Genomic DNA, 10,406 nt, shown 5'->3' with positions numbered 1-10,406 from the left:
AGGGCTCCCATTCACCGCGAACTCCTCAGCGTGATGCGGGACCAGCCGCCCCTCCAGCCGCGCGCGTGCCCGGCCGGGTGTCCCTCCCGCCCCGCGGGGGCCCCGCCCGGCAACGGCCGCGTCCGCAGCCACAGCGGCGGCGGGAGAGGGCGGCGGGGCCGGGGCGGCGGCCGGGTGGTTCCTGCCCCCCCGCCCCGCAGCAAGGGACGCAGCGGCAGCCGGAGCCCCCCGGGCCGAGGGGCCTTGAGGGGCCCCGCGCGTTTCACGCCCGGGCGCGCCCGCGGCGCTGCGGGGGCCGGGAGCGTCCACCTGGCGTGACCGAACACTCCCACCCTCCTGCAGTTTGCAGGTCTGACTCTTAACGAAGCGGCCGGGCTGATGACTTTTCTTCCCTCTCGGGGTCGCTGGAGAGGAGCTTGGCCGGGAGGGGGTAGCGCAAGGCCGTGCCGCCGGCACCTCATGGAGCTGGGCTGGCGGGGGCCGCGGAGTTGAGCAGCAGCCAGGCGTTGTCCTTGCCCGTGGGGAAGGGACCCCTCTCCGAGTGTCCGGGGGCTGGCACGGCAGAGCCAGCTGCGCGCAGTGGCCGGGCTGCGGTGTGCGATGCTCAGGTCCGAAAGGGCTTTCGTGTTTCTGACATCCCTTTGGGGAAGAGGCCCTTTCCGCGTCATGCCGGCAGAGGTCCAGGACCATGGTGTTGGCCCTTCGCACCGCCTGGATTACAGTGGTGACATTAACCATGTTCCCAAAAGGCTGGCTGGCCTCGTTCTGCCCAATCTTCCATTACAGACAAATTTCATTATATCTGAAGCTAAATAGATTCCTCATTTGACACGCCTTTTTTTTTTTTTTAACTCTCTTAAAGGCCATTGCAGACACTGAGTCTCTTGATTAGCCTGTCTTAATGCACGCTTAGCATCAGCCTTTGGAAGTGCAAGGGAGTGTGGCAAGTCCTCGCATGTGGCAGCAGGATCAGCAGTGTTAGCCAGCACTTGGGATTGCTTGTCTGGACTACAGGTAACAGCACAAAGGTCAGGACATGTGCAGAATAACTGGCGTACTGCTGCAGTGGTGTAAGAGCTTCCTTGATTCATGGATAGACAGAGATTCAATGTGAATGTGATCTTGGCTGGGGCATAACCAGAAAGAATTTCTCCCACACTTGCAAACTTTCCAGTAAATGCAGTGTTTACAATTGTTCCATATCTTGGATCTCCATAATGCTGGTAAGAAGCATCAGCCAAAGGTCACCAGTTTCCAAACAGCTTTTCTTTTTTGTTCTCTATGGGCTTTGATGTGAATCAGAAGAGCAAAAATTTTTATTTCCAGATCAAAACAGGCTCAACTGGAGAAGCTTTGTTAGTCACATTAGTAGCAGCATAAGTTGGCTGTGTGAGTGGACTTCTGTCAGCTTCTTCCTGGGAAGGGAAGTGTGATTTTTTTTTTTTTTTTTAAGAATTTTAGCATTATTTACCTTTCAGTCTAACCTGGGTGTTAAATGACACAGTGGGAGTTTACTACATGACCCCATTCATTATATATCATTTAATAAAGCCTTTTTAGCATAGGTGACTGCTGTGCATGTAGAGTGTGTCCTAAGGAGCGTGCATTAATGCTGTTGACTTCATTTATTGATAGTGAATTACAATGCTTCTCCATTTTTAAATATACGCTTAACAAAACCAGGTATGGAAACTGGCTTGGCGTGTCAGCTCTGGATGGGTGAGACTTCTGCAGCCGAGTCACAGGGGATGTGGGCTGAACGAGGTCCTTCCCCTGGTGGTAAGCACACCTGGCAGGGTATGCTCACTGTGTTGGCATGGTGGGAATGGAATTGGGAGTGGTGACTCAGCATGAGACCTGGCACTAGGGTTGATTCAGAGGCCTTGCGGCCTTGCTCTTGTTGGCTTCATAGTGAGTGACAAGTGGGGATGGTGGAGTCAACTGAGCTACTTGCTCTGGGACTCAAGGGAAAGCTTCTTAGCAGCCCAGACACAGGCACCTCAAGCTGTCTGCCTCTCCTTTGTGGCCACCTGACATTGGGGCTGGCCCACAGCTGAGCACTGCACAATGACTGACCTCTCACTGCAGGCATGCTTCACTCAGAGAGCTTCATCCAGTGCATGGAGGCAGCTGCACTGTTTCTAGAGATGGGTTTCAGCTCTGCCTGTCTCCTGCTTCCTCTCCAGCAGTCCTGCATGTGCCATGGTTTAGCTACCCTTCAAAAAGCAATCTGCCATTGGTAAACTGGCAGTTGGATCATTTGCTGGAACACAGACAGGAAATAATCCTAGGCCACCAATGCTGCACTGGCTCTCCTCAACATCTGGCCTTTAATGATTGCTTCCAAAAGGTCAGGAAAGCCATCAGAAGCTCCAATTAGCTCTGACTGGCCTGGGGGACAGAGTGATACAGATGGTTTTTGAATAGGACAAAGGACTGAGCAGGGAGAAAACATTTTTCCCAGTCACTTCTCTTCTATTAATGCCACCTCACTGCCTTCCAGCTGTGCTTTGCCCTTCTGCTGAAGTCTATCAAGCACCAAGAGCTGAATTTCAGCGGGGTAAGTATGCTGTGGAGAACCAGGCCTCTTCTCTTCCCCCTGAAAGGTGGCCCACCATCAAAGCACCTTCTTTTGAGGGTGAGAAGCTTTGCAAGAAAACAACTCCCAGTCCGTCCTCACAGCTGCCTGTCGCTCATGCCTTCTTCCACATCCACCCTTCTTCAGACCAGGCTCCCTTTTCCTACAGCCTTTGTCTTTGCCATCTGTACACCAGTGCCTCCCAGGAAATATAGCTTCATCCTCCTGCTTTCTTGTTGAACCCAGAACTCAAGTGGAAGATTCTTTCCTGGTGTCTTCTCTGCCTCTTTCAGACTGGTAGTGCTGGTAAGAGAACCATTAAGACTTCCAGGCAATAACCATACATGTGGGATTCTGATGGCATAAAGCACTGGCCCTGAGGTTGGGATAGGAAACAGCAAATGGAAAACTTTGGTCTGGGAGAGCTCTGCAGAGCTAATAGGATTGGGCATACTTCCTCCTGTTCCAGGCTGGGTTTTTAGTTCATATTTGCTTAGGCTCAGTGCAGTCTGAATAGGTCTCACCCATCTCATCTGTTAATGGATGTTTGGAAGGAGTTCAGCTGGACAGTAATTGAGAAATGCAGGAAAAAAAACCCACTTATAATGTATTCATCTGTAAAGCATCTCTCTTTAAAGAGTCATAAGAACATGCATACTGGATCAAATCGGGGGATAGCTGGCCCAACAATCCATCTCTGACAGTGGCTAGAAGCAGACACTTGGAGAAGAGTAGAAAAACAATGCAAGTATATGTTCTTCTTTCCTCCAGCAGCCTCCCCACCTCCAGCTGTGTTCAGCTCACACTGAGCCACATGATTTCTGTGCATTTAATCATTCTAAAGGGGTTTCTCTTCCATGGACTTGTCCTGGAAACTGCACAGTCTCTTAGCATCCACAACATCCCATGGCAAGGAATTCCCCAGTTCAACTGCAGACCATGTAACGAACCATCATTTCCCTTTGCTTTAAACCCAGCTCCTGTCAGCTTTGCCTGTTCCTTTTATTGGAAAAGACAGTAAACAATCAATTCCCGTCCATCCTCTTCAACAGCACTCTGAATTAACACCACATTATTATCTGCTTATTACATGTAGCGCCTAGAGACCTCTTTGCACAGGGCAGGATATAAAGATAAGGCTGAGTAATAGTTGTTTGGCTGCAGTGCTTCCAGCCCAAAGCAGAGGAGGCAGGCAAAGGGCAGGGGCCACGTGCATTACGGGAGAGCAGTGTGAGCAGACCATTCTTATCACTGGCCTCTTTCTGAAGTTGCCTCTTTCTTTTGCAGGCAGTCCAGCTGGAAAATGTGGTGCTGACTCTTAAGCACTTCTCCTGAGGGTGAAGTGGGTCCTGAGCAGGATGCAGCAGCCAGCGACTGGTGATAGGAGCACAGCCATTCCCTCACCAGATCCATCTGAGGCCAGCTTTGATGCTGGCTTATACTATGCACGCCGCTGCATCACTGAGGACCCCAACTGGTCCCTTGTCACTGTCCCTCACCTCACTGAGCTCTGCCTCCAGCACATTGTTCACAATTTTGAAAGTAAGTGGGAGTGCATTTACCCTGGGGCACAGGGAGAGAGAGAATCAGTCCCAGGGAGCAGAGAGTCAACAAGGCAGGCAGATGCATCTGAAAGGCAGTGTGGTACCCAGCCCTGCCAAAGGGATAGGTGGGGAGAAATATCCCTTTGAGCAGCCAGTTAAACAAACTGTTTAGTTGCTGAGTATGTACTTGTACACTCCAGGGATGGCTGTAGTCCTCTGGGCTGCTGTCCAGGATGTGACTCTGCCCTGACCTTGTTCAATCATATCTCCTTCCATCCGTGCTCTTCTGGACTCACCTCAGCCATGGCTGGGGCTGTAGAGTTGCTGTTTCCTCCTCTTGATTAATATACGTGTTATGCTAGCCCTTGAGGATGGAGCCCTGTTATACTGAGTGCTGTACAAGGAGATGGAGAATTGCTCCCGGCCTGGAGGAGCTGCCATCTCAGAATACGTACTGTACTCACAGACTCAGCCCTCCTCCACGGCTTCCTGTGGTGATGTGACAAGGTATATCCTTGGGCAGAGAATGTGCTTTTGAAGCAGGTGGACTGAGGAAACAGCAAAACAGAAAAAGCATGTTTCATCTGAGAACTGACTGGGAGGGAGAAAAGAAGGGCCTACCTGTCTTCTTGGCTGACTCAGTGAAGTGGCAGCAAAGACTAAAGATAGCTCTAAGGCTATCTCGACATTGGGACTGTAAGGCAGTAAAGAGGAGCTCAGTGCTGCCTTATGCCAGGAGCTGATGGTACTTGAGGGTCTGAGCTGGGACACCCTTGCAGTCCTACCAGCCTCACCAGTCAGTTTGATGCCAAATGAATTGGGCCTACACTGTGTGTGCATAAAAGCAGTGTGCTTGGTGTCATGGGGACCCTCATGCCATTACTTGAGCTGTGCAACTACGCCTTGCCCACTGCTGTGGCCTGAGTGAACCCAAGTGAAACTGTCCCAGTCCTGCCCATATTGTGTCCCATCTCTGCTTGTGTTGTGGGACTTAGCAGAGAAGGTCACTGCAGTGTCAGCTGTAGGATGCTGGAAAATAGACTCCGGGAAGAGACTGTGGTAAAACTCTGGGTGTCCTTATGAAGGAAATGCCACAGCAACAGAGGAAATATAAAGCTAACCCCACTCAAAATCTGGTTTCCCATGTGCAGATAGGTCTCTCCACTGATGATTTCTGTTACTCAACACGACTCTACATGTCACCAAACAGTCACGATGTGGGTACACATGACTTTTCTCTGGCATTTCCTACCACAAAGAACTTTCACCAGACAAAAGCTAGCTCAGGCCTAGGGTGAGAACTGGGAAAGAGACTGAGGGGAGAGAGTTCCTGGAAAAAAACAAACTTTTATTTAAACAACGTGGACCTAAAAGCTAGGAGTGTGTCCTAGTGCAAAGGAAGAGGAATCAGTTTGGGGTAAGACAGACACTTGACTTAAGATAAATAGGCACAAGGACCTGCATGTAGAGCACACACAAGACAGTCGTTCTCAAATACTGTTCTTCAATATGCTTAGAAACCAAAAGGGAGAAAGTTCAGCAAATGGCAAGCCAAGCTCTCCCATCGCTGTAAGGCTGAATTAGCTCTCTTGAGAGCAGAATTCCTGCTCTGAATATAAACTCCATTCAAACTAAATTTAAATGGGGAGCTAAGTTTCTGATGCAGTACTCAAATATTATGAGAGTAAACCCAATTACACTGATATTTATTGTAAAAGTTACAAATCCTACACAGAAATGTAGGAGGTGAATCCTTCATATTTTCTGCCAGCTTAGCTATGTGCACCAGCCTCTGGCAACCGAGAAGAGAGGCAGTATCAGTAGAAGGGAGGGCCTGGGCACACAGCTGCAGGGCTGGGCAGAACCGTAGAGCTAGCCCTGGTTCTTACAGCCCAGACCAACCTCTCTTTCTTTTTATTCCTTCCAGAGAACCCTATTTTGAACTATCTTCTGCCTGAACACCAAAGGAAGGTACTGGACAGGCTCTCCACTGGCCTTCCACTCGCTGTAACTGCCAACCTAGTAAGCGATGAGGAGTACTGGAAGAGGTGCTGTACTGAGCGGTGGCAACTGTGTGATGTCTCCAACTATGGAGACAGCTGGAAACGGATGTTCTTTGAACGTCACCTGGAGAACATCCTGAAATGTTTCATCCCTAACACCACAGACCCCAACCAGGTCCTAGAGCTCATCCCGCTCTGCAAAGGCTATGTGCGGAAACTGGAGATCGATCAGTTCCTGCCACCAGTGAAGGTGGATCAAAAAGAGGAGAGGGATGACCTCTCTGATACAGGGAGTGACTTTGAATCTGGTGAGGTCTCCGTGCAACATTACGACCTGAAAGATCTCATTACTGCTCTCCCTCACCTTGAAGAGCTTCATCTCACTTATGGCGTGAAGGACTGTGGCATGAACTTTGAGTGGAACCTCTTTAACTTCACCAACCAGGACTGCTGCAATTTGGCTGCTGCCGTGAAGATGTGCCACAACCTGAAAGTAATGTACCCCAAACTGAACCTTCCCCTTCCTCAGATAGATCTTCAAATCACCTGGGGATAGAAGTGCAGGGACCAGTTTTTGCTTGCTGGCAGCACCCTTCCTTTTGCAAGTTACAGAGCCTGGCAGAGTGCAGTGATGTAACTTGCTGGCCTAGTGCTGAGTATCTCATTCTGTAATATCCTTGTTAGAACGGGTTGTCAGAGGATCAGTGAGAAAAATACTTACTCCCACAAAACATGTTGCCTGTAGCATAAGGGACAGCAGCACTCCTGTTTCAACTCCTCACACAGTTCTGGGAGGGAAGGAGAAGTCCGGAGAGAGTTTTTCGTAAGGAGTTTTAGTAGTTATGCTGAGTAAATACATGTTAACCTGCCCCAGAGGAGCAAAGACACCCAAGAAGAGCATGGGGAAATACTCGCACTTCTCTTAGAATGATGAAGGGTTTTCCTCCTGGGCATTAGGAGCATCTTCAGTTTTGGTAACTGCAGTGAAGATAGCCCCTCCAAAACATCAGTAGGCATTGCTATCTATAGCAGAGACAGGGCAAGCTGGCTGAACACTCTCCCCATAGATCACCATGCTTTGGGAAATATTTGTCTACTTGGCTTCCAAAAGAGAAATGACCTCTCTTGTGGCTGTTAAGGTGCCTTGGCAGCACAGGACATTGCACTGTGGTTACCACTGGTGTGCATGTTCATTCAGACAATGTTGGACTGTGATCTGAGGTGGGCTCTGCTGTCACTTGCTGCAGACGTTTGGACAGCTTTATCTTGCTTTAATTCAGCCCCCAGTTAAAAATCTTGTGCAGTCAGAGGAGAGGAACAGGAATTTCCAGAAGACAAACCATGTTTCCTTAGAATAGGCATGGGACACCAGTGGCATGCCCTGCCTGCTGGAAGTATCTGCCCACTATGAAAGCAACTACTCAAACCTACTGGCTAAAGGTATTGGAAGTGAAGGGAGATGAAACCTGTCTGGAGGACCACAGGCTTAACTCCCTTGAGATCTTGTAAAAGCTCAGTCCAAAGCACTGGCTGTTTTAGTGACCTTGCTTTTTATCCCCACAGGTTTTCAAGCTGACACGAAGCAATGTGGATGATGAAAAAACCAAGCTGCTGGCCCGTAGCTTGCTGGATCACCCCTGCTTGGTGGAGCTGAATTTGTCCCATAATCTCATCAGGGACAAGGGGGCACAAGCTCTTGGCAAGCTGATCAGTCGCAGCAGATTAGAAATCCTTGATCTGTGTAACAACCAGATCCATCACCTGGGGGCTCAGGCTCTTTCTCAAGCCCTGGCTGAGAAGTCCACCCTGACCTCACTGAATCTGCGCCTCAACTGCGTGGAGGACAAAGGCGGGGAGGCGATTGGCCGTGCCCTGTTGACCAACACCACCCTGAAGTCCATCCATCTGGGAAGTAATAACCTGTCAGAGCCAACTGCTACACTTTTCTCCCAGGTCCTGGCTCAGAACACCACCCTGAGGAGCATCAACTTTTCATGCAACCACCTGGGGCTGGTAAGAAAACCCACTTCTCCCTGCAGTTTGTGAGCCTGTGTGGTGGATTTGAAAAGCAGAAGCTGAGCCTGCCCTCCCTCAAAGCCACAGAGGCAAATGAATCCCTCATTTTGGAATCTCTCTGTGATAACAATCAGTTGCGAGCAGGAAAGAGACTCTGGCAGAGGGCAGGAAGAAGGACACATTCTGTGCATGCACACATATTTATCTCACTTGTTACATCTAGCTCCATTCACAGGGCTGAATCTGGCTTTGAGGCTTTGGGCTTTTGGGCAGGGAGGGATTCCCACTCCCAGGAAACTGAACACCAGGGAGTATGTTTGGGAAAAATCACAGCCACTTTGCACATGTGAGAATAGTTAATAATGATAGGTGACGTGAGATGAGGGCCTCATGCATATCTTCTGTGCTTTGGATCTGCTGTGCCATCTGTCACTCAACAGCATACAGATAGTGTCACCCTTCCCAGAATTTCTCCCATCCATCACATGCTCAGAGGAGAGTGTTAGAAAATTGGCTCAGTTGCTGAGCTTCTTTAACTCACTCTGCAGCCCTGGAGCAGTGCTCTGGGTCAGAAGTGTCACGTCTGGGTGCTTATTAGTGGCTCCTAAAACACAGGCTTACATTTTCTAGACAGAAGAGCATCCACAGATCTTACAACATCCCAAAGAGCTGCAGTATGCAACATGCCCACAAACCAGACCGCTTCTCCACTGCTGATTAAAAAGAGCTTTAGAAATCCGAAACTAGGCAGCCAAAAGCAATCATGCTGACTTTTAAACTTTCTGCACTGCCTCAGTTATTCTCTCTGTCAAATAAAGAGACAGCAAGACCAGCTGTCCCTGCTGGCAAGAATATTGGCATCAATGTGTTTGACAACGGTTTTAAAAGGATTTGATGGCAGAAAACCTTTTGTGAGTTCTGAGTTTTATGGTCCCGGATGTGGAAAACCATTTGAGTTTAATGATACAAGTGGGCAAAGATTGGAAAGGATAGAAGGATTTTTGTTTAGTAAATAATAATCTCTATGCTTAGCATCTTCCTTCTGTTGAGCTCTCCTGTTACCCATTTGTGAAGCCTCAGAGCAGCCCAAAACTCAGCTGGTGATATTACCTTTGGGAAAATTGGGGGGTTTGCTACAGATGCACTAAATTCTGACCTCTGTACCTCATTAAAAAGAGACTTCTTCCCAGTCCTTTTTGCTCTGCCCTTTTTGGCAAAAGGGCTAAGAGAGAGGGTGGTGGGATGAGAGGACCATCTGGATGGAGGAGATGGGGCAGGAGGTGTATTTGGTACCCGAAAGAGAATAGCTAAGATGGTAAAAAGTTCAATTTGTCACATGCCTAAATACAGTGCTTTGGGTAACAAAGAGAAATGCCCCAGAGTGAGTTGCCTCCCTAAGGCTATCTACATCACATTTTCTGTACCAAGCAGGCTGGACTTCAGTTGTGTGAGATGTTCCCCTCAGGAAAGCCAACCCAGTCTGGGAAATGGCATCCAGGCAGGAAACTGCCAGTACTGGGTCTCACACCACTGATGAGAGGAGGAGCAGAATGAGGAACAGTACACTAATCACACTACTATTTGTCCCCAGCCAGCAGTGAGCTGGGGACTGAGGGACAGGGGGGAGCAGACTCCTCTCAGGTTATCACTGCCAGACAGACTTGTTATTAACCAGTCTGAGCTTGAGAACTCCTGACATGGTACCCAGAGGGAGTCATTAGCATGTGTCATATCACTGAGAGCTGCATAAGGTTACACTCCTTCCCTGCACTTCTCCTGTGAGCAACATTTCAGGCTTGGGTGAAGGCCTTCATCCTTTGTGGCACCATCTCACGGACTTTCCACTGCCAGCAGCAGAAGTTGCCCTGGGGAGGAGAGAAAAGGAGCAATACACCTCCCTTTTGGATCTCCTCCCTTAACCACTCCTTCTCATCCTTTTGCAGGATGGTGGGAAGCAGCTGCTTGCAGGGCTGGCAGACAACAAGACTTTGACTGAGCTTGACCTCCGCCGGACAGAGGTGGACCAGGAGGCTGAGTACTTCATTCACCAAATTGTGTGGGCCAATAGGGAAGCAGTGAGGCTGCAGCACCCCATCACCAAGCCCCCCTGAATAAAATGCTCCAGCACAACGAGCTTGGGAGGTACAGTGTTGGAGGCACTTTTCTTCAGTCTTGGTTTTATTTGTATTTCTGAGAAACACTTATCTTGTGGCTGTCATCGCAGCCTTTCCCAGACCCCCATCATCCAACCTGTGGCTTAATAGG

The 10,406-nt window shown here is 49.4% G+C and overlaps 1 protein-coding gene across 5 annotated transcripts; it reads left to right on the top strand.

Moving 5' to 3' along the window:
• The first annotated feature begins 223 nt into the window (after positions 1 to 223).
• On the top strand, positions 224 to 10,310 carry TCTE1 (t-complex-associated-testis-expressed 1). 5 transcript variants are annotated; one of them, XM_017806773.1, is made up of 8 exons: positions 224 to 349; positions 863 to 1,014; positions 1,684 to 1,779; positions 2,504 to 2,560; positions 3,866 to 4,120; positions 6,050 to 6,618; positions 7,689 to 8,138; positions 10,085 to 10,310. In XM_017806773.1, the coding sequence occupies exons 5-8, from the start codon at positions 3,937 to 3,939 to the stop codon at positions 10,250 to 10,252; spliced, it is 1,371 nt and encodes a 456-aa protein (XP_017662262.1). In that variant the 5' UTR covers positions 224 to 349; positions 863 to 1,014; positions 1,684 to 1,779; positions 2,504 to 2,560; positions 3,866 to 3,936; the 3' UTR covers positions 10,253 to 10,310. The 5 variants fall into 5 exon arrangements, with proteins under 5 accessions (XP_017662262.1, XP_017662265.1, XP_017662261.1 ...); XM_017806776.1 differs by lacking the exon at positions 1,684 to 1,779; XM_017806772.1 differs by lacking the exons at positions 1,684 to 1,779; positions 2,504 to 2,560.
• Positions 10,311 to 10,406: the final 96 nt, after the last annotated feature.

The sequence above is a fragment of the Lepidothrix coronata genome, unplaced genomic scaffold (assembly GCF_001604755.1).
Source record: "Lepidothrix coronata isolate B3197 unplaced genomic scaffold, Lepidothrix_coronata-1.0 Scaffold16, whole genome shotgun sequence".
Lineage (NCBI taxonomy): Eukaryota > Metazoa > Chordata > Aves > Passeriformes > Pipridae > Lepidothrix > Lepidothrix coronata.
This window is presented reverse-complemented; position numbering and strand designations above follow the sequence as displayed.

Excerpts from the sequence above, each read along its gene's own strand:
- TCTE1 (XM_017806772.1), top strand. The coding sequence starts at position 3,937 with ATGCAGCAGCCAGCGACTGGTGATAGGAGCACAGCCATTCCCTCACCA. Across the intron at positions 6,619-7,688 it reads AGATGTGCCACAACCTGAAA|GTTTTCAAGCTGACACGAAG; the intron begins GTAATGTACCCC and ends TTATCCCCACAG. Across the intron at positions 8,139-10,084 it reads CATGCAACCACCTGGGGCTG|GATGGTGGGAAGCAGCTGCT; the intron begins GTAAGAAAACCC and ends ATCCTTTTGCAG.